Source organism: Bubalus bubalis, chromosome 11, assembly GCF_019923935.1.
Source record: "Bubalus bubalis isolate 160015118507 breed Murrah chromosome 11, NDDB_SH_1, whole genome shotgun sequence".
NCBI lineage: Eukaryota > Metazoa > Chordata > Mammalia > Artiodactyla > Bovidae > Bubalus > Bubalus bubalis.
In genome coordinates this window covers 102,072,733-102,097,142 of record NC_059167.1, presented here as the reverse complement: position 1 = coordinate 102,097,142, position 24,410 = coordinate 102,072,733, and the positions used below count along the sequence as shown (strand labels likewise).

The following is a 24,410-nucleotide window of genomic DNA, read 5'->3' as shown; positions in this document are numbered from 1 at the left end:
GATGCAACCAGTCCATTCTAAAGGAGATCAGTCCTGAGTGTTCTTTGGAAGGACTGATGCTGAAGGTGAAACTCCAGTACTTTGGCCACCTGTTGAGAAGAGCTGACTCATTTGAAAAGACCCTGATTCTGGGAAAGATTGAGGGCAGGAGGAGAAGGGGACGACAGAGGATGAGATGGTTAGATGGCATCACCGACTCAATGGACATGGGTTTGAGTGAACTCCGGGAGTTGGTGATGGACAGGGAGGCCTGGTGTGCTGTGATTCATGGGGTTGCAAAGAGTCGGACACAACTGAGTGACTGAACTGAACTGACCTGTTAATTAACAACTGTTGATTACTGAGCTGCTTTATTATTGCTGTCCTTGTTTGTGTTCAAAGACGAAAGTTTAAGTATCACTGACATCCCAGGCAATGTTTGATAGAATGGAAAGGGCAAGGGCTTTGATTTGATTTGTATTCCTGGCTCTGCCACACATAGCTCTGGGATTCTTTCTGCCTTCGCATCACCTGTAAAATGGAAGCAATAGCATTTCCCCCTATAGATGTGTTAGCTGTCATTGCTAGTTCTGTATTTCTGTACTGAGAAACTTTAGCTGTCATTTCGTTTTTAGAAACTAGCACTACTGTTTAAAGATTACATTTGGACTTAATTTAGTTGAATGCACTATATTTTGCTTTTAATCTTTTATGTCAGTCTCTCAATAGCCCACCCTTTTTAAATTAAAATGCAGTATTATACACTCTTCACTGAGTTGACATTTCTAGAACACAGATCCGTTTTGGAGCTGCTTTTTGTGGAATGGGGCTTCTCAAGCTTGGTCAGACTTGGGTTTCTCACCAGGGTGCCCAAGTGTAAGTGGGCCACAGGCAGGGAGGAAGCGAGCCTCTGCAGACAGATCACTCCACTTAGTGAGGGAGTCAGTTCAGTTCAGTAAGTATTGTTTTTCCCCTGAGCAGTTTGTGCTTAATTACTAGAGACTTAATTGTGAAACTGGAGCATTGTTAAAGATTTATGATCAATAATTATAATCATAATGGTGGCTATTATTTATTATTTATTGTGCCAGGAGTTAACTGGTTTACATGCATTATCTCATTTACCCTCAAAACAATCCTAAGAGCTAGATGCTATTATTATCCTCATTTTTAAAGCCTAAAAAAGGACATAGCAATTTATGAAAGCAGTATAGTATGTTCTGTGTGTGCTCAGTTGCTCAGTCATGCCCACACACCCAGCTATTGCTGGGGAACAATCACAAAATCTCACTGGCATAAACAATAAAATTTATTCTTGATCACATGTGTTTGGGTCAGCTAAAAGTGATTCTTATGTTATGGGTTTGCAGATCAACTGAGGTGGCTGATTTTGGGGCCCAGGCTAGAGGGTTAATACCTACTATGGTTTGTTCTTGTCTTAATGATGGCAGAAGCAAAAGAGGACAAACCCGATTGGTGATTAACTGGATAAACACATACATCTCAGAGGCTAGGTTGGATGTCAAGTCTGAAATTAAAAGGATGGGGAAGAACACACCTACCATGAGTGTCCCTAATTCCAAGACCAAGGCAAGAGTATGGATGTGTAATAGTTATAGCAGAAAATGAAAACTTAGGACTAATAATTTAATCTACCATACTTCCTTCCATATCTGTATGTGAGTGTGTGTGTGTGTGTGAGTGTGCGTGTGTGTATACTCAGACATACAAACAAAATAAAACTTGTAGTTGTGTGTCAAAATTCTTTATGAAACATGAAAATGGGATGGCATATGGGAGCAATGTGATCAGCTAAAGAAGCTAATTAATAAATTCATAATCCTTTGATTTTTAGTGAGTCTTAGGATTGGAGCAATCTGAACAAAATATTTTCCCAAAGAGTTTAGAAGGAAAGAAAAGAGCAAGACTTTTATGTCCAGAGCCAAATGATTTCCTCCAGATAAATGTTCTTGGCCAGCATAGTGCTATTCTTGTTCCTTTTTTATTCTTTTCCTTTCCTTTCTCTTTCTTCAACTTGAAAACCTATATGCTGGATGTACTTCCCTAGTCCAGCCACAGATTCCATCAGCTCCTCTTGTCTTATATCCACCCATTTTTGTTGTTCAGTTGCTCAGTCGTGTCCAACTCTTTGCAACCACATGGATTGCAGAACACCAGGCTTCCCTGTCCTTCACCACCCACTTTAGCCATTTATATTATGTCCTAGACTTGGAAGACATTTGGGAGTTTGATCCCTGCTTTATGGCTTAAGGTTTGCTAATTGCTAAAGGGAAGGTAGAAAATACCCAAGGAAAATCAGAAAAAAAAAAAAAAAAGATGGAGAGCACTGAGTCATGAGAGTCCCTTGGACTGCAAGGAGATCCAACCAGTCCATTCTAAAGGAAATCAGTCCTGAATGTTCATTGGAAGGACTGATGTTGAAGCTGAAACTCCAATGCTTTGACCACCTGATGTGAAGAACTGACTCATTAGAAAAGACCCTGATGCTGGAAAAGATTGAAGGCAGGAGGAGAAGGGGACAACAGAGGATGAGACGGTTGGATGGCATCACCGACTCAATGGACATGAGTTTGAGTAAACTCCAGGAGTTGATGATGGACAGGGAGGCCTGGCGTGCTGCAGTCCATGGGGTCGCAAAGAGTTGGACACGACTAAGCAACTGAACTGAACTGAGTCATGAAAGTCGAGCTTAAATAACATTTTAAAGTAGTAAAATTAGCTGATTGGTCCAGAAAACTGAAAATCAAGCTCATTAAAGTCTTTGGTGTTCCTTTTACAAGTTGTCTGGATTTTCAACTCTGAGGAGTGGCAACAGTATCTTTCCTGTGTTCTGAAAGTTTATATTATGGTGAGATTAGTGCTAACTAAGGTGCTTCGTGAATTTCAAAAGAAAGACAGAGAGGAAAGGATATGGACACTGGGAAGGAAAAAGAGAACAAAGATTTAAAGTTACCTCTCTCTTCCAAATAATAATAGAGTTCTCATCTAGAATAACCCAGGTGAAACAGATCTTTTTGCACACTTTCCCAGAAGCAATGAGGAAGGTGGACATAGGTTTCCTACGTGTGGATATGTTCAAGAAATACTCTCTTTTTTTTTTTTTCATTAACTATTTTCTCTAGCTCAAATGTCTCTCCTAACAAGCTGTTCTGTTCAACCCCCTTTTATAGAAATGACTTGTTGATGGTCTGTCGCCAATTGAATATGGAAGAGTCTGTGGCAGAGATCATGAACCAACTGGGCGCTGATGAAAATGGGAAGATTTCCCTTCAGGATTTTACACGGTGCCGTATGCAGCTCATCAGAGAAATCAGGAAGGAGGAAATAGGCCTTTCTGAGAAGTCAGACAACTCCTGGCAAAAGAAGAGGCTGAGGGACAGAATTGCCTCCTGGCCCACGAGCAGTGACAACAGTCTGGGTAGGTACAACCCAGGGACAGTTTGCTAGTGCACCTGTAGCCCTGTGTTGTGACCTTCAGAGACAGGGCTGCCCAGCCTGTTGATGGCTTGTCCCCAGGCCACCTCCTCGGCCACACTTGCCCAGGGTGATAACTTGCTAATCCTCCAGTTCTGAAACTGTTTATCTCAGCTTGGGACTTGAACACATGTGCTAGAACTCAAACCCAGCCAGAATCCTGTTTGGGACTCAAATCCACATGGCTGGGATATGAACCCAGCCAAAACCCAGGGTACCTGGTTTCAGGACTTAATAAAGCTCAGGTTCTTGATGTCTCATCTCAGAAAGAATTCAGTGAGAGACAAAGTGATAAGTAAGAAATGGATTTATTCAGATTCAGAGAGAAGCACACTCCACAGAGTGTGGGCCATTGCAGAGGGTGAGTGCAGGGGCCCTGAAATGTGGCATGGTTAGTTTCTATAGGCTGGGTAATTTCATATCCTAACGAGTCGGAGGATTATTAGGTCTGTTTTGGAGAAGGGGTGGAGATTTCCAGGAATTGGGCCACCGCCCACTCCTTGGTCTTTGGACAGTGCCTTGGAACTGTCATGGTGCCTCTGGGTGTGTCATTTCACTAGCTGATTGAGGATCAAGGTCTAGTCTTGTCTGCCATCTTGGTCCCATTTGATTTGGTTTACGTTGTGTCCTTGGGCTGTGACCTTCTTTCAAAAGTTGTGCCTTGCCCCTTGCCCTCCTGTTACGGTTCTGTCCTCTTGTTGGTGGTGGTCAGTTGCCAAGTCATGTTGACTCTTGCCTGCCAGGCTGTTCTGTCTATGGGGTTTCCCAGGCAGGCATACTGGAGTGGGTTGCCATTTCCTCCCCCAAGTAATATTCCTGACCCAGGGATAGATCCCGAGTCTCCTGCATTGGCTGGTGGGTTCTAATCACTGAGCCACTGGGGAAGCCCAGTTCTGTCCTATGGCTTCCCAGTTCCTGGTTTATTTTTTTTTTTTAAACTTTACATAATTGTATTAGTTTTGACAAATATCAAAATGAATCCGCCACAGGTATACATGTGTTCCCCATCCTGAACCCTCCTCCCTCCTCCCTCCCCATTCCATCCCTCTGGGTCGTCCCAGTGCACCAGCCCCAAGCATCCAGTATCGTGCATTGAACCTGGACTGGCAACTCGTTTCATACATGATATTTTACATGTTTCAATGCCATTCTCCCAAATCTTCCCACCCTCTCCCTCTCCCACAGAGTCCATAAGACTGTTCTATACATCAGTGTCTCTTTTGCTGTCTCATACACAGGGTTATTGTTACCATCTTTCTAAATTCCATATATATGCGTTAGTATACTGTATTGGTGTTTTTCTTTCTGGCTTACTTCACTCTGTATAATAGGCTCCAGTTTCATCCACCTCATTAGAACTGATTCAAATGTACTCTTTTTAATGGCTGAGTAATACTCCATTGTGTATATGTACCACAGCTTTCTTATCCATTCATCTGCTGATGGACATCTAGGTTGCTTCCATGTCCTGGCTATTATAAACAGTGCTGCGATGAACATTGGGGTACACGTGTCTCTTTCCCTTCTGGTTTCCTCAGTGCGTATGCCCAGCAGTGGGATTGCTGGATCATAAGGCAGTTCTATTTCCAGTTTTTTAAGGAATCTCCACACTGTTCTCCATAGTGGCTGTACTAGTTTGCATTCCCACCAACAGTGTAAGAGGGTTCCCTTTTCTCCACACCCTCTCCAGCATTTATTACTTGTAGACTTTTGGATTGCAGCCATTCTGACTGGTGTGAAATGGTACCTCATAGTGGTTTTGATTTGCATTTATCTGATAATGAGTGATGTTGAGCATCTTTTCATGTGTTTGTGAGCCATCTGTATGTCTTCTTTGGAGAAATGTCTATTTAGTTCTTTGGCCCATTTTTTGATTGGGTCATTTATTTTTCTGGAGTTGAGCTGTAGGAGTTGCTTGTATATTCTTGAGATTAGTTGTTTGTCAGTTGCTTCATTTGCTATTATCTTCTCCCATTCTGAAGGCTGTCTTTTCACCTTGCTAATAGTTTCCTTTGATGTGCAGAAGCTTTTAAGGTTCATTAGGTCCCATTTGTTTATTTTTGCTTTTATTTCCAATATTCTGGGAGGTGGGTCATAGAGGATCCTGCTGTGATGTATGTCAGAGAGTGTTTTGCCTATGTTCTCCTCTAGGAGTTTTATAGTTTCTGGTCTTACGTTTAGATCTTTAATCCATTTTGAGTTTATTTTTGTGTATGGTGTTAGAAAGTGTTCTAGTTTCATTCTTTTACAAGTGGTTGACCAGACTTCCCAGCACCACTTGTTAAAGAGATTGTCTTTAATCCATTGTATATTCTTGCCTCCTTTGTCAAAGATAAGGTGTCCATATGTGCGTGGATTTATCTCTGGGCTTTCTATTTTGTTCCATTGATCTATATTTCTGTCTTTGTGCCAGTACCATACTGTCTTGATAACTGTGGCTTTGTAGTAGAGCCTGAAGTCAGGTAGGTTGATTCCTCCAGTTCCATTCTTCTTTCTCAAGATCGCTTTGGCTATTCGAGGTTTTTTGTATTTCCATACAAATTGTGAAATTATTTGTTCTAGCTCTGTGAAGAATGCTGTTGGTAGCTTGATAGGGATTGCATTGAATCTATAGATTGCTTTGGGTAGTATACTCATTTTCACGATATTGATTCTTCCAATCCATGAACATGGTATATTTCTCCATCTGTTAGTGTCCTCTTTGATTTCTTTCACCTGTGTTTTATAGTTTTCTATATATAGGTCTTTAGTTTCTTTAGGTAGATATATTCCTAAGTATTTTATTCTTTCCGTTGCAATGGTGAACGGAATTGTTTCCTTAATTTCTCTTTCTGTTTTCTCATTATTAGTGTATAGGAATGCAAGGGATTTCTGTGTGTTGATTTTATATCCTGCAACTTTACTATAGTCATTGATTAATTCTAGTAATTTTCTGGTGGAGTCTTTAGGGTTTTTTATGTAGAGGATCATGTCATCTGCAAATAGTGAGAGTTTTACTTCTTCTTTTCCAATTTGGATTCCTTTTATTTCTTTTTCTGCTCTGATTGCTGTGGCCAAAACTTCCAAAACTATGTTGAATAGTAATGGTGAAAGTGGGCACCCTTGTCTTGTTCCTGACTTTAGAGGAAATGCTTTCAATTTTTCACCATTGAGGATAATGTTTGCTGTGGGTTTGTCATATATAGCTTTTATTATGTTGAGGCATGTTCCTTCTATTCCTGCTTTCTGGAGAGTTTTGATCATAAATGGATGTTGAATTTTGTCAAAGGCTTTCTCTGCATCTATTGACATAATCATATGGTTTTTATTTTTCAATTTGTTAATGTGGTGTATTACATTGATTGATTTGCGGATATTGAAGAATCCTTGCATCCCTGGGATAAAGCCCACTTGGTCATGGTGTATGATCTTTTTAATGTGTTGTTGGATTCTGATTGCTAGAATTTTGTTAAGGATTTTTGCATCTATATTCATCAGTGATATTGGCCTGTAGTTTTCTTTTTTTGTGGGATCTTTGTCAGGTTTTGGTATTAGGGTGATGGTGGCCTCATAGAATGAGTTTGGAAGTTTACCATCCTCTGCAATTTTCTGGAAGAGTTTGAGCAGGATAGGTGTTAGCTCTTCTCTAAATTTTTGGTAGAATTCAGCTGTGAAACCGTCTGGACCTGGGCTTTTGTTTGCTGGAAGATTTTTGATTACAGTTTCAATTTCCGTGCTTGTGATGGGTCTGTTAAGATTTTCTATTTCTTCCTGGTCGAGTTTTGGAAAGTTGTACTTTTCTAAGAATTTGTCCATTTCTTCCACGTTGTCCATTTTATTGCCATATAATTGTTGATAGTACTCTCTTATGATCCTTTGTATTTCTGTGTTGTCTGTTGTGATCTCTCCATTTTCATTTCTAATTTTATTGATTTGATTTTTCTCCCTTTGTTTCTTGATGAGTCTGGCTAATGGTTTGTCAATTTTATTTATCCTTTCAAAAAACCAGCTTTTGGTTTTGTTGATTTTTGCTATGATCTCTTTTGTTTCTTTTGCATTTATTTCTGCTCTAAGTTTTAAGATTTCTTTCCTTCTATTAACCCTGGGGTTCTTCATTTCTTCCTTTTCTAGTTGCTTTAGGTGTAGAGTTAGGTTATTTATTTGACTTTTTTCTTGTTTCTTGAGGTGTGCCTGTATTGCTATGAACTTTCCCCTTAGGACTGCTTTTACCGTGTCCCACAGGTGTTGGGTTGTTGTGTTTTCATTTTCATTCATTTCTATGCAAATTTTGATTTCTTTTTTGATTTCTTCTGTGATTTGTTGGTTATTCAGCAGCGTGTTGTTCAGCCTCCATATGTTGGAATTTTTAATAGTTTTTCTCCTGTAATTGAGATCTAATCTTACTGCATTGTGGTCAGAAAAGATGCTTGGAATGATTTCTATTTTTTTGAATTTTCCAAGGCTAGCTTTATGGCCCAGGATGTGATCTATCCTGGAGAAGGTTCCATGTGCGCTTGAGAAAAAGGTGAAATTCATTGTTTTGGGATGAAATGTCCTATAGATATCAATTAGGTCTAACTGGTCTATTGTATCGTTTAAAGTTTGTGTTTCCTTGTTAATTTTCTGTTTAGTTGATCTATCCATAGGTGTGAGTGGGGTATTAAAGTCTCCCACTATTATTGTGTTATTGTTAATTTCTCCTTTCATACTTGTTAGCATTTGTCTTACATACTGCGGTGCTCCCGTGTTGGGTGCATATATATTTATAATTGTTATATCTTCTTCTTGGATTGATCCTTTGATCATTATGTAGTGACCATCTTTGTCTCTTTTCACAGTCTTTGTTTTAAAGTCTATTTTATCTGATATGAGTATTGCTACTCCTGCTTTCTTTGGTTCCTATTTGCATGGAAAATCTTTTTCCAGCCCTTCACTTTCAGTCTGTATGTGTCCCCTGTTTTGAGGTGGGTTTCTTGTAAACAACATATGTAGGGGTCTTGTTTTTGTATCCATTCAGCCAGTCTTTGTCTTTTGGTTGGGGCATTCAACCCATTTATGTTTAAGGTAATTACTGATTAGTATGATCCCATTGCCATTTACTTTATTGTATTGGGTTCGAATTTATACACCCTTTTTGTGTTTCCTGTCTAGAGAATATCCTTTAGTATTTGTTGGAGAGCTGGTTTGGTGGTGCAGAATTCTCTCAGCTTTTGCTTGTCTGAAAAGCTTTTGATTTCTCCTTCATACTTGAATGAGATCCTTGCTGGGTACAATAATCTGGGCTGTAGGTTATTTTCTTTCATCATTTTAAGTATGTCTTGCCATTCCCTCCTGGCTTGAAGAGTTTCTATTGAAAGATCAGCTGTTATCCTTATGGGTATTCCCTTGTGTGTTATTTGTTGTTTTTCCCTTGCTGCTTTTAATATTTGTTCTTTGTGTTTGATCTTTGTTAATTTGATTAATATGTGTCTTGGGGTGTTTCACCTTGGGTTTATCCTGTTTGGGACTCTCTGGGTTTCTTGGACTTGGGTGATTATTTCCTTCCCCATTTTAGGGAAGTTTTCAACTATTATCTCCTCAAGTATTTTCTCATGGTCTTTCTTTTTGTCTTCTTCTTCTGGGACCCCTATGATTCGAATGTTGTAGTGTTTAATATTGTCCTGGAGGTCTCTGAGATTGTCCTCATTTCTTTTAATTCGTTTTTCTTTTATCCTCTCTGATTCATTTATTTCTACCATTCTATCTTCTAATTCACTAATCCTATCTTCTGCCTCTGTTATTCTACTATTTATTGCCTTCAGAGTGTTTTTAATTTCACTTATTGCATTATTCATTATATATTGACTCTTTTTTATTTCTTCTAAGTCCTTGTTAAACCTTTCTTGCATCTTCTCAATCCTTGCCTCCAGGCTATTTATCTGTGATTCCATTTTAATTTCAAGATTTTGGATCAATTTCACTATCATTATTCGGAATTCTTTATCAGGTAGATTCCCTATCTCTTCCTCTTTTGTTTGGTTTGGTGGGCATTTATCCTGTTCCTTTATCTGCTGGCTATTCCTCTGTCTCTTCATCTTGTTTAAATTGCTGAGTTTGGCGTGTCCTTTCTGTATTCTGGCAGTTTGTGGAGTTCTCTTTATTGTGGCATTTCCTCACTGTGTGTGGGTTTGTACTGGTGGCTTCTCAAGGTTTCCTGGTTAGGGAAGCTTGTGTCGATGTTCTGGTGGATGGAGCTGTATTTCTTCTCTCTGGAGTGTAATGAAATGTCCAGTAATGAGTTATGAGATGTCTATGGTTCTGGGGTGACTTTGGACAGCCTGTATCTTGAAGCTCAGGGCTGTGTTCTTTTGTTGCTGGAGAATTTGCTTGGTATGTCTTGCCCTGGAACTTGTTGGCCCTTGTGTGGTGCTTGGTTTCAGTGTCAGTATGGAGGCGTTTCATGAGCTCCTGTCAATTAATGTTCCTTGGAGTCAGGAGTTTCCTGGAGTCAGGGTTTGGACTTAAGCCTCCTACTTCCAGTTATCAGTCTTATTTTTACAGTAGTTTCAAAACTTCTCCTTCTATACAGCACCATTGATAAAACATCTACGTTAAAGATGAAAAGTTTCTCTACTGTGAGGGTCACTCAGAGAGGTTCACAGCATTACATGGAGAAGAGAATTGGGAGGAGGGAGTTAGAGGTGACCCAAATGAGATGAGGTGGAATCAATAGTGGAGAGAGTGGGCTAGCCAGTAGTCACTTCCTTATGTGCACTCCACAACTGGACTGCTCAGAGATGTTCACGGAGTTATACAGAGAAGAGAAGAAGGAGGCAGGAGACAGAGGTGGCCCGAAGGATAAAAGGGGGAAATGAAAAGGAGGGAGACAGATCCAGCCAGTAATCAGTTCCCTAAGTGTTCTCCACCGTCTGGAACACACAGAAATTCACAGAGTTGGGTAGAGTAGAGAGGGGTTAGGGAGGAGATACAGGAGACCTGGTGGAGAAAACGGAGAGTCCAAAGGGAGAGAGAGCAGTCAAGCCAGTAATCTCGTTCCCTAGTGAAAAATGGGTCCTGAGGATTGGGTTTTTTAAAGGTACAAAATTGGTAACAAATACATAAAAGCAAAAATTAAAAATCTAGAGTAGAGTTTGGAATTTCAAAAATGCGATGTTAATGAAAAGAAGAAGGAAAAGAAAGAGAGAAAAAACGAACAAAGAAAAACAAACAAGGTTGCGAAAATTATAAAGAAACTACAGGTACAAAATTGATAACTAATACCAAAAAGCAAAAATTAAAAATCTAGAGTAGAGTTTGGAATTTCAAAAATACAATGTTAAAGAAAAGAAGAAAAAGAAACAAAACAAAACAAAACAAAACACGGTCAAAAAATTATAAAATATATATATGAAGTTTGCTGAAGAAGAAAAAAAAATAGGGTCTTTTTTTTTTTTTACAAAGTAATAGTTATAAAAGTGAAAATTAAAGGACAATAGAGGACTTAAAAATTTTTTTAAAAATTAAAAAAAAAGAAAGAAAGATTGATCATAAAAATAGTAAAAATATATCTAGGTCTTTCTCTGGTTTTGTTGTGAGTATTGTGGGTTCAGTTCATTTTTGGCTAGTTCCTTGGTCTGACTTATATTTCTCTAGATCTATAGGCCCCTTCCTATGTAGTCCGTAGTAACCACAGGGCTATGGCCTGTAGCTTCCAAGGCGTTTCCCTCTGTTATAGCTTCTTCTGTTTGCTGGTCACTTCAGTGTCTGGTTCCCGCCCTGACACAAAACGGACGGTGGCGGACACTATTTTTTTTATTTTATTTAGGCTCACTTGTTCAGCCGTGCTGTGGGGAGGGAGGGAGGGATGCTACTAACAGATAACTCTGGCGTGCGCTCGCAGTGCCTCAGCCACACTGGGTCTGCCCCCGCTCACGGCGCGTGTAGCCTCCCTGCCCACACTGCTCGGGCTCTAGGTTGTTCCGCTGGGAACAATCAGAGGCCGGCCCTGGGCTGAGCTCCCAGGTCCAAGCCGCTCAGGTTCAGGCACTCGGGTAGTCCTCAGAGGCACAGACTCGGTTGGGCCTGAGTTTTGTGCTCTTCCCAGATCTGAGCAGCTCAGGTGATGTGTTTGGCAGGCACCAATGCTGCGACCTATCGCCTCCCCGCCACTCGGTTATCTGGGTGTAAAACCAGCGCACCTTCCCAGGCAGATGTTGACCGTCCAGACCCCCAAGAAGTTTTAGTTAGCAAAGAAGCCTGCTTACAGTTTTATAGATAGTGTCTCTCTCGGGCTGCGATTGCCCCCTTATGGCTCTGGCTGCCTGTCACCGGAGGGGGAAGGTCTGCAACCGGCTATCTCTGTTCAGTCCTTTGTTCTGTGCGCGGGCCTGGCGGTGTCTTAGATTAGGGCTGGCTTTTTGCGTGGTAGATATCCCACAGTCTGGTTTGCTAGCCCAAATTATTTCACTCAGATAGCGCTCAGGACATTCGGGCTGATTCTTACTCTAAGGGACACAGCCCGCACCGCGCTTCCCTGCCCAGCCCCCGCTTGCTAATGCCATGTGCAGGCGTCTGCGCTGCTTCTCCGCTGGGGGAGTTACCGTAGGGCTCACAATCTGCGATTTTTAATTGTTTGTTGTTTTTTTTTTTTTTTTTTTCTCCCTTTTATGTTGCCCTCTGTGCTTCCAAAGCTCGGCACAGATTCGGCAGTGAGAAGGTTTCCTGGTGTTTGGAAACTTCTCTCTTTTTAAGACTCCCTTCCTCTTTTGTCTCTTTTTTTGTCTTTTATATTTTTTCCTACCTCCTTTTGAAGAGTTGGGTTGCTTTTCTGGGTGCCTGATGTCCTCTGCCGGCATTCAGAAGTTGTTTTGTGGAATTTACTCGACGTTTAAATGTTTTTTTGATGAATTTGTGGGGGAGAAAGTGTTCTTCCCGTCCTACTCCTCTGCCATCTTGGCTCCTCCCCCCTCCCAGTTCCTGGTTTACTGCTCACTTTTTTTTAGTTCTTCCATTTCCCACCTGTAATAATACACTCACATAACTATTGGGGAGGAAGGGCAAACTGGATGGGAAAGGTGGTAATTGCATCAGCAGGCATTGGAAAGCTTTTCAGGTCTGCATAGTGAAGTTTTTAACTATTTCTTTTTTGATTTGTGTTTAAAAATATTTCTACAAGCTTAGTTTTCCTGTTCATAAGTATTATTGTTTGGCATTTACCAAGAGCATTGCCAATGACTGAACAACAAAGGCATTTGCCATCTGCCTCTATGGAGATTGAACCCCATGCTGCTCTAGCTGTTGACCTCAAACAATCCCTGAGGGAGTTCAGGGTGAAGTGAGGTACTCTGTGCTCCAGGAATCTCGTGGGACAGGTCTTTAGATAGTTGGATGTTTTTAGGAACAGATTTTAAGACTCAATCCTTGCATCTCCTCATATCTGGAGAAGCACTAAATCCCTTCCTGGTGACATCAGATCCTCATGACTAACAAGACATCTTTTGTAAAATGAGTGCTCCATGGTATTGAACTCCCCCTTCACCAAAACCTTATATATTGACTTTCCCCCACTGCCGCTTTGGAGCAGTCTCTCAGAGCTATCTCAGATGCTGCCTCCCAGGCTGCAGTCCTCGTTGTGCCCCAAATAAAACTTACCTCACAGCTCTCAAGTTGTACATCTTCTTTAGTTGACATAAGATAAGCAAGTAGAAAGAAAATTCTGAAAAATGTTGATAATTATTGAAGATTAGTGATGGAATCATGGGGTTTATTGTACCTATTTTTGAGAACTCAGATGTACATATTTTTAGTATATTTGCAAATTTTCAGAATAAGAAGTTTAAAAGAAAAAAATTGCATTTTAGGGACTTCCCTGTTGGTCCAGTGGCTAAGATTCCACACTCCCAATGCAGGGGGCCCGTGTTCAATCCCTGGTCGGGGAATTAGATCCCATATGCTGCAACTAAGAGTTCACATGTGGCCATTAAAGATCCTGCATGTAGCAACTAGGACTCAGCACAGCCAAAGAAGTAAATATTTTTTTAAAGGAAAGAGAAAAAAGTGCATCTTAAAGGGATAGCCTGAACCAAAGGATATGGGAAAAATTTTTTACCTATAGTTTAGGGGACTTTTTTCCTTTGGAAATGTCTCCTGGATCTCCTTCTCTGTTTCTTTCTCTGTTCAGTAGACCTAGTGGCAAGAAGTGAAGCTCCATGTTAATTGTCTATCATTTGTTAAATATATACTAATTATCTTGGATGATTCTGTACTGCCACAAAAAACACACATGCGTGCATGTATGTGCGTGCACACACGCACACACACAGAAATATGCACACTCTGAACGGTGTTCCAGGCAGTGAAATGATTGGGAGCCTTATTATTGAGTGATTGAAATAATAAAAATGTCCTCCTATCCTCTATACCTTGCTATCTTAATGGATTCCATTTTAGCTGCAAGTTAGATATCTGATAATGCATGTGCTCTCAGTGCAATATGTAGAAATATTTAACTTTTGAACTAACATTTTTTTTCTGAGTGTTAAAGTAATGTATGTTCATTATAGAAAATAAGGGGGAAAGGCAAACTGAAGAAAACAAAAATTATCCTTAATATCTCACCACCTGGAAATAATAACTACTGCTTACATTTCTCCCTCTCTCTCATGTGGTATGTGGTTGTGTGATTTATTTGTTTTTTACTTATTTTTTCACATGCTTTCCATATAGTTTTGTATCCTGCAGTTTTCCCTCTTCATTTTCCTCATGCTTTTAAACAGCATTAGAAAGCATGATTTATAATGGCTGCATGATGTAAAATGGACACTCAGTAATATTTATTAAATGAAAGGATGGAGGGAATTCTTTTTGCTAAGCTGTATTTTCTATTTTTCTGCCAGGAACTTGAACTTCTCTAAGTACATAAGCACACATATATGTATATATTTGAAAGGTTAAGTAAATGGTGATATGTCTCAACAATTGAATACCATTTGGCTATTAAAGTAGTATATAAATGTGTACCAAATGTGTTTATAGAAGAAATACTTGTATGGAAAAAATATATACTCACTGTTGAAAATTGTATTTTAATGTGTGGCAAGTGTTTATAAAATACCTTGAAAGGAATAGTTTTGATGGAATTCCTGCCCACATCTAATTGGTTTGACTATCACATAAGATTGCCTCAATCAAAGAAAGAATTGAAAAACAATTCCTTTTAACCATTTATTATAACCACATACCTTGAGAGAAAGAAGAGGTAACTGAAAGGAGGTGAACCATAAAATACATCATGAACTGAGGAAACACCAACACACCATTTACCAGTTTATCCTGGTAGTTAAGGCTTCATAGGTAGATTATTTCGGAGAAGGCAATGGCACCCCGCTCCAGTATCGTTGCCTGGAGAATCCCATGGACAGAGGAATCTGGAGGGCTATAGTCCATTGGCATCGCAAGAGTTGGACACGACTTAGTGACTACACCACCACCACCACCACCACCACCACCACCTGGTTCTATCCCTTACTGCTTACACAATTCTAAACAAGTCACTTAGTCTCTGCATATCTCAGTTTCCTCATTAAGTGTAACATGAGAACAATCATTGTCATTTGGAGGAATAAAGAAGCCAATGTATATGGACAGCATGTGAAATGATGCCTGGCCCAGCAAGATAAGCTACAAGCCCTCAATGCAAGTTACATTAATATTGTTGTTATTATTATTGCCACTCAATTTTATTTCCTGGAGATTGCCGGGATTATACTCATGTTGGAAAACAACTTCCTATTCAGTCTAATGTGAATCAAATATATTTTAAAATCTATAATAATTAAATAAAGATATATGTGTTTAGTTAGTCTCTCTCTTTTCTATATTATCAATCCTTCCTTCTGATTCTATATAAATAAACTCTAGTATCTCCCGTCTCAGGGTCGGGGAGAAGCCCTTTCTTGACTGCATGTCCCTTCTAAACTGCTGCCCCACTTCTGTGCTCCGTTTCACAGCTCAGGTTTTTGAAGTGTTTGTGAATGCTTGTCAGTCCTCACCTCTCCTTCCTTCAGCCGCCTCTTCCCAGCTCCAGTCATCACACTTCACTGACCCTGCTCTTAATGCCTCCGTGGTGACCGATCCCATGGTTCTCCTCTGTCCTCATCTTTGGCATTGGCTCAGCTGACTACTTCTTCATTCAGTTGCACTTTATTTTCTTGGACTTCTCTACACAACATTCTCCTGGGTTTCTGCCTACCATTTTGGCTTCTTTTTCTCTCTCTCTCTGTCTTCCTTTCTTTTTTAAACTCCTCTTCTCCTGGAGCACTTCCAAATTTTGAGGCACCTTGGGATTACATTTTCTCCCTAGGTGACCTCATTATGGTCTCATGATTTTAAATACTGGTTTTGTGCCAGTGACTCAAATATATGCCCTTTCTCTTGAGCTTCAGAATCAGGTAAAATTGACATTTCCTAGATATCTTATAGACATTGCCTTATATCTTACAGACTCAACCTTAACATGGTCAAAAAGGATTTGTGATTCCCTTCCTTTCCTTACCCTTGAGTCATTTGTCTCCCACATAGCCCTAGGCAGGAAATATCACCATCCATTACTTTGCTCAAGCCAGCAAGACTCCTTGTCTCAAGTACTTCCCTAGTCTGTCCACATACTTGTCTCTCCTGCTACCACCCTTTTCTAAGTCACCATCATGTCTTGCCTTGGTTGCTGAAAGAGCCTGTTGGGACTTCCTTGGTGGTCTAATGGTTATGAGTCCACCTTCCAATGCAGGGGATGCAGGTTTGGTCCCTGGTCACAGAACTAAGGTTCTACATGCTGCAGGGCAGCTGAGCCTGCATGCCACAACAAGAGAGAAGCTTGTGTGCTACAACTAAGACTCGATGCAGGCAAATACATTAATAAACTTTTTTTTAAATAAATAAAGGAACCTCTAACTGGCCTCTCTTATACCTCCCTTGTTGTTGTTCAGTTGCTCAGTCATGTCCTACTCTTTGTGACTCCATGGACTGCAGCATGCCAGGCTTCCTTGTCCTTCACTATCTCCTGGAGTTTGCTCAAACTTATGTCCATTGAGTGGGTGACGCCATCCAACCATCTCATCCTCTGTTGCCCCGTTCTCCTCTTGCCTTCAATCTTTCCCAGTGTCAGAATCTTTCCCAATGAATCAGCTCTTCACATCAGGTGGCCAGAGTATTGGTGCTTCAGCTTCAGCCTCAGTCCTTCCAGTGAATATTCAGAATTTATTTCCTTTAGGATTGACTGGTTGAATCTCCTTGCTGTCCAAGGGATTCTCAATGGTCTTTTCCAACACCACAATTCGAAAGCATCAATTCTTTGGCATTCAGCCTTCTTTATGATCCAACTCTCACATCCGAACATGACTACTGGGAAAAACCATAACTTTGACTATATGAACCATTGTCAACAAAGTGATGTCTCTGCTTTTTAATATGCTGTCTAGGGTTGCCATAGCTTTTCTTCCAAGGAGCAAGCGTCTTTTAATTTCATGGCTGCAGTCACTGTCCACAGTGATTTTGAAGCCCACGAAAATAAAATCTGTCTCTGTTTCCACTTTTTCCCCATCTATTTGCCATGAAGTGATAGGATTGGATGCCTTGATCTTTGTTTTTTGAATGTTGCATTTCAAGCCAACTTTTGAGCCCTCCTCTTTCACCCTCATCAAGAAGCTCTTTCGTTCCTCTTCACTTTCTGCCATTAGAGTTGTATAATCTGCATATCTGAGGTTGTTAATATTTGTTCCAGCAATCTTGATTCCAGCTTGTGCTTCATCCAGCCTGGCATTTCACATGATGTACTCTGCATAGAAGTTAAATAAGTAGGGTGACAATGTACAGCCTTGACGAACTCCTTTCCCAATTTTGAACCAGTCCATTGTTCCATCTCTGGTTATAACTGTTGTTTCTTAATATGCATACACGTTTCTCAGAAGGCAAGTAAGGTGGTCTGGTATTACCATCTCTTTAAGATTTTCCACAGTGTGTTGTGGTCTACACAGTCAAAGGCTTTGGTGTAGTCAATGAAGCAGAAATGGATGTTTTTCTGGAATTCCCTTGCTTTTTCTGTGATCCAGTGGTTGTTGGCAATTTGATCTCTGGTTCCTCGCCTTTTCTAAATCCAGCTTGTATTGTCTGGAAGTTCTCGGTTCACGTACTGTTGAAGCCTAGCTTGAAGGATTTTGAGAATCACTTTGATAGCATATGAAATGGGTACAGTTGTGTGGTAGTTTGAACATTCTTTGGCATTGTCCTTCTTTGGGATTGGAATGAAAACTGACCCTTTCCAGTCCTGTAGCCAATGCTGAGTTTTCCAAATTTGCTAGCATATTGAGTTCAGCACTTTCACAGCATCATCTTATAGGATTTGAAATAGCTCAGCTGGAATTCCATCACCTCCACTAGCTTTGTTCATAGAAATGCTTCCTAAGGCCCACTTGACTTTACACCCCAGGATGTCTGGCTCTGGGTGAGTGACCATAACAATGTGGCTATCCAGGTTATGAAGACCGTTTTTGTATAGTTCTTCTCTCAGAATGGTTTAACATTATAAAAATATGCTTAAGTCATTCCTGTGTCTTCAGTGCTCCATGGCTTCCATAGGACTTAAAGTCCAAATTCCTCACCACATTCTAGCCTGTGTCCACCACTCTAACCCAATCTTACAGTGATTACTCTGACTTCTTATGCAGGCTCTGCCCACGCAGGCCTTCCTGCTATTCCCCTAACTTAGCAAATTTAGCCAACCTCCAGCCTTTGCCCTCGCTTTTTCTTCTCATCTAGAACATTCTTCTTTTTAACCTTCTCTTTGCATAGCTGGCTCTTTCCTGTTTTTCAGATTTCAGCTTAAATATTCTCTCTTTACAGAGGCCTTTCCAAGCTAATGTGACTTCTCATATACTCTTCCACATGCCTGTATGCATCGTACCACTGATTCTTATCTGACATCATTTTATGTGCTTATTTAAACACTATTTATCTGTCTCCTCCAGTGCAATAAAAGCTCCACTAGAATACTTACGGCCTTGCTGGGGTCCTGCTAAACCCCCACTTAGATGGTAAACAGTATGCCTGCAACGTGGGAGACCTGGGTTCAATCTCTGGGCAAGAAAGATGCCCCGGATAAGGGAATGGCAACCCACTTCAGTATTCTTGCCTGGAGAATTCCATGAACAGAGGAGCCTGGCAGGCTATAGTCCATAAGGTTGCAAAGAGTTGGACATGACTAAGCAACTAACACTTAGTCAGTACCTGGCCCATGGGACGTGCTCAGTGCATATTTGAGTGAATGAATGAGCAATTCACTGTGTTCATGCTGTTTCAGGGCTTCATAGAAGTGCAATGCGTAGTTCCAGACATTAAGCAACTTACAATTTAATTGTGGAGCGATAGTTCAGTTCAGTCACTCAGTTGTGTCCAACTCTTTGCGACCCCATGAATCGCAGCACGCCAGGCCTCCCTGTCCATCACCAACTCCTGGAGTTCACTCAGACTCACGTCCATCGAGTCAGTGATGCCATCCAGCCATCTCATCCTCTGTCGTCCCCTTCTCCTCCTGCCCCCAATCCCTCCCAGCATCAGAGTCTTTTCCAATGAGTCAGCTCTTCACATGAGGTGGCCAAAGTACTGGAGTTTCAGCTTTACCATCATTCCTTCCAAAGAACACCCAGGACTGATCTCCGTCAGAATGGACTGGTTGGATCTCCTTGCAGTCCAAGGGACTCTCAAGAGTCGTCTCCAACACCACAGTTCAAAAGCATCAATTCCTTGGCGCTCAGCTTTCTTCACAGTCCAACTCTCACATCCATACATGACCACAGGAAAAACCATAGCCTTGAGTAGACGGACCTTTGTTGGCAAAGTAATGTCTCTGCTTTTGAATATGCTATCTAGGTTGGTCATAACTTTCCTTCCAAGGAGTAAGCGTCTTTTAATTTCATGGCTGCAGTCACCATCTGCAGTGTTTTTGGAGCCCAAAAAAATAAAGTCTGACACTGTTTCCACTGTTTCCCCATCTATTTCTATGTTTCCCCATTTCTCTGTTTCCCCATCTATTTGAAATGATGGGACCAGATGCCATGATCCTAGTTTTCTGAATGTTGAGCTTTAAGCCAACTTTTTCACTCTTAACTTTCACTTTCATCAAGAGGCTTTTTCATTCCTCTTCACTTTCTGCCATAAGGGTGGTGTCATCTGCATATCTGAGGTTATTGATATTTCTCCCGGCAATCTTGATTCCAATCTTGGTTGTGGAGTGATAAGCATATAACAAATTAAGTAGCAATGAAGTTTAAATTAGTCAGTGAAACTTTAGAGATCATTGAATGATGCAGAAGACAAGGTCCTTAAGGGGATCTAAGAAAGACTATGAGCAGGAGTTTCAACAAAGTGTTGACATTTTACCTGTGAGTACACTGTGAAGAGAAGTAGAAAAAATGTCAGTGCTGTTGTGAGAAGAGCCTGAGAAAAACTTAGATTTAACAGTTGAGTGTCAGAAAGATTTTATTGGCAGCCCTGACATTTCACAGCACATCCACAGCGGGAAATCGAGTTAGCAGAAAAAGAAAATCTGTCAAAACATTACATGCTTGACTTGGAAGAGGAATTTTGATAGATTCATTTTTTTTCCCACATTTTTCTCAGAACACTAATTACAAGAGATGCTCATAAATTTTATGTGAAGAAAGAATTTCTTCAGAAAATACATTTGAAAAGTTTGGGCTAAATTAGATGAGTAGTGTTCTTCACTGTGAGACATCTCAGAGTCTTTAATGTGTTAATATTTCTTGTGAATCTCCAAGAGAAGAACAAAATACACAGCATTCTTCACATTTAATCGACATTAAGTTTTTATTTACAAATCTTCCTTTTGGCCTTTCTCGAATATACTTTGGGGAAAAATGATACCTGATCAGCTAGGATAATAGATTTTTGTATCTATATTAAGTCATATTAAAATAATATTTCAAACTTTTATGTCTTGAAACCACCAGTTATGTATAAGTTAATAGTTATTGCAACAAGAATAATAAAAATGGTTAAAAATTCCCAGAATTTACTATGCACAAGGCAGTTTTCTAGGAAGGTTTATTATATGCTAGAATGATAAATCCAGTTCACCACTCAGTTGATGTGGGACTTAGGCCACGTTCCTGATTATTCTGAGCATCACTTTTCTTATCTCTAAAGGTACAGTAGTAATACTTGCATTGTTTGGAAGAACTTAGTGAAACATCACTTGTAAAGTTTCTACTACTGCTACTGCTAAGTCGCTTCAGTCGTGTCCAACTCTGTGCGACCCCATAGACGGCAGCCCACCAGGCTCCCCTGTCCCTGGGATTCATGGTGGCTATTCATGTTAGCTTCTCAATAAATAATAGCATTACTTTAATTATTATTATCATTTCTAATCCATGTGGCTACATTCCAAGTTTAGAATACAATCCTCCTTATATAGAGAAGGACACTAATGCTCAGAGAAGTTAAGTGATTTTCTCTAAGTCACAGAGGTACTGGACCATAAAGACGGCTGAGTGCCAAAGAATTAATGCTTTTGAACTGTGGAGTTGAAGAAGACTCTTGAGAGTCCCTTGGACTGCAAGGAGATACAACCAGTCCGTCCTAAAGGAAATCAACCTTGAATATTCATTGGAAGGACTAATGCTGAAACTCCAATACTTTGGCCACCTGATGCGAAGAGCCAACTCACTGGAAAAAACCCAGATGCTGGGAAAGACTGAAGGCAGGAGGAGAAGGGACGGTAGAGGACGAGAAGGTTGGATGGCATCACTGACTCAGTGGGCATGAGTTTGAGCAAGCTCTGGGAGATGGTGAAGGTCAGGGAAGCCTGGCGTGCTGTGGTTCATGGGGTGGCAAAGAGTGGGACACGACTGAGCAACTGAACAACAAGAGAGGTACTAAGGAGTTGAGAACACTAAGACTTGACTTACTGAAAGAGATAATCCTTTGTGTCTCCTGCAACTTTTGCTTAAAAACTTGGTCTTCACAGCCAAGATGCTAAGTGAAAAGAACATTGCCATCTAGAGGCCATTCCCAGCAATTGCAGGCACATGGTCCCCAAGGTCTTGAGGAAAGATCTGTGGAAAAGGCCTGTTAGAGAAACCCATCTCTCTGGCAGCAAAGTGACAGCATACCTTATGCCAAATAGTTACAAGGTTTTGTATACGCTGCCTAATTTCCCGCTGGAAAACTAATAATCTAGATTCATTATAATTATTTGTAATTTTAATTTAAAAATTTTTTCATCTTAAAATTTAACAAATTTAAATCACATATAGAAATTCTGACTTAAAATTTTCTGTGTGATGAGGGGAGACTTTGGAGTTTTTAAAAATTGCCAGCGTTAGGTATTTTTGTATGTTAGCAATTCCAACAGAGCCTTAATTCAAACATGCCCTTTTAAATAAACAAACAGCTTTTTACTTCAACTAAGCTGTGAACTTTAAACATGAGTTCCACATATTCCTGTCAAGTGTGTGGATTATGTGAAAAGGGTACTGCTTCAGGGTGATGACCACTAAAAAAAAAAAAAAAAAAAAAAAACTGCTGAATTGCCTGAGGAGAGCTGGTATAAGCCTGCAAGCTTGCCTAATGAGGTTGTTACAAGTCTATGCTCTTCAGATCTTTAGGGGCACTTGTTTTTCTTCCTTTGGTCAGGTCTCAGAGAGCCCAGGAACTTATTTGAATTAAATCTCAATGGATTTAAAACATTGAAAGTCAGCAGACATTAAAACCTGCTAATTAATGCAAGTAAATTTAATTTATGCTAAGATTAGAACACTGGGCAAAGTTTCCAATAACCTGTATCTTCAAAGACGTTTTATTGGCCCTTCCTTGAAATATATTCCCACCTGACGTGTCAGCTTCATTACTGCTCTGATAGTGCCCCTGTGGTTCCAAAGGAACATATAAAGTACTAAAGTTTCTTGGAGGAACCGATAGCAAGAATTTTCCTTAATGGGGAGTCAAAGTAAAAAGTTAGATCAAAGAATATATAGTTCAGACAGGGAGGACTCCAAACCCCACAGATCTGAGGTAGGAAATGTAAGGATATACCTTGATTCCTTGGCACGTTTAAAGAGACAAGTAACCCCCTGAATTCTGGTTGAGTTTCTTCTTTTTATGCACAAAACCTGTCTTAGTCTTGAAACAGCCTAATTTTTTCAGAATGAATGTTACTCTTAAATATTGTTGGGGTTTTGTCTGTGTGTATAAGTATTTTTCTAAACTCTTAAAACAGGTTAAATTAAGTGAGAAAAGAGTGCATTTTCCAAGTCAGTTGAACTGACGCTAGTATGTAGTGTTCTGCTGGTAAATTAAGAACACTTGACTTCAGCCCTCTATGCATTCTGAATGAGAAATTAATAATTACCACGGAGTGACTTAACACTTCTGAGGTGATTCATTGTTGAAAATACTGCCCAGCCAGTGTAACAGCAGACTAGTCACAGCAGTTTTTAGCCCAGTTGAAGGTTTCAGGAAGTTTATTTTTTTGTTGGTGGTACTGGTGGCTTTTTACATACTCTAAGCCCTATGTGATGGGGCAAACAATATGTTTGTTTAGTTATTTTACTCCTCAAGGCCTCGGAGGTCTTTAAGTGATAGATACTGCATTCTGTTATTCTGTTGCACACTAAGCATACTGCCAACACTGACTGTACATTGACTGTTTTTAGACTGTTTGGGTAGATTCAGTTCCTGATTAACTTAGTCCAGGTGTATCCATTTTTATTAATCATTGTCCTTCCTGGTCTTGAGTAGTTCCCAATTCCAACTGATTCATCTGTTCATACTTCCCAGGTTGGGACTGCCATGGTCCACATCTGGGTCCTCTTTCACATCCTCTGAATTACTGGCAATTTTCTCCAGACAGTTCTTTTTGCCTGATTCCGGTTGATGCTACTATGACTTCCAAATACTTTGAATATGTGGTTATGGTAAAAGTGCACTGGTTCTCTTTTGTCAACTTAAGAGACTCTGAACTCTCTAGGATCTCAAGACTCCTTACCATCCAGGGGGTTCATCCTAAGTCCCTCTTGTTCCCCATTACCTCTTCACGTGGACACTTAGCTTCAGTAGTACTAACCTTCTTATTGAACATTCTCCTCAAGCCTACTTTTTCAGTTTTATTCCTTCTGTACTGTATTAGAACTTTTTAGTACAAGTGGCAAACCCTCAACACTAGTATTGTGAAGGAAAAGGGGAAGGGAGGACAGAGCGGGAAGGAGATAGGAAGGAAGGGGAAAGGGAGGAAGGAAGGGAGAGAGTGAAACTGTGACTATTTAGGACAAGTCTAGGTGGCTGAATATCTAGCATGAGTAGATCCAGAGATTCAGGTGTCATCAGTCTGCCTCTCTCCATGTCTCAGTCCTTTTCCCTCAGAAATGGCTTTATTCTCAGGCTCCTCGTTGGGGCCTACAGAGCCTCCGCATACAGCAGCCCCAGGATTACTCCCAGTCTGTTGAGTAACTACGAGAGAAAAGAGTGATTTTTTTCTCTGCAGCAGCTCCACAGAAATCCTGGGAATTGATCTCACTGGGTCTTCTTGGTTCCCTGTGGCAAGAAAAATGCAGTGGTCTGCTTGGCCAGGCCTGGACCATGCCCTCACCTGTAAGTTTGGAGCAGAGTTGCTTCTGTCGACGTCATGTGGACTGAGAGTGGAAGAAGCATGAGGAAACAAGGTGCTGTCACCATAAGCACAGTAAGTGGGTGCTAGAGGCGAAAGGAGCAGGTGCCCCCACACGCTCCTCTATGTACCTCTTGCCTTTTTTCTTTTCTTTGAGTATGCACTCTTGCAATCCTCAAAAGGCTTTAATAATGCTACATAAAGCTGACATGTATACATATATATTTAGCAACTCGGAGATTCATGTGTGTCTTCTCACACAACCAAATTGTAAAATCTTTTTAATGAATTCTGGTTTTTAAAT

The 24,410-nt window shown here is 40.4% G+C and overlaps 1 protein-coding gene across 1 annotated transcript in view; it reads left to right on the top strand.

The window, feature by feature from the left end:
• MCC (MCC regulator of WNT signaling pathway) overlaps positions 1–24,410 on the top strand; it is a 523,821-nt gene that overhangs the window by 104,968 nt on the left and 394,443 nt on the right. The window contains exon 2 of the mRNA XM_025296457.3: positions 3,171–3,418. Coding sequence (XP_025152242.2) covers positions 3,171–3,418 — 248 coding nt within the window. The remainder of the gene's footprint in view (positions 1–3,170; positions 3,419–24,410) is intronic.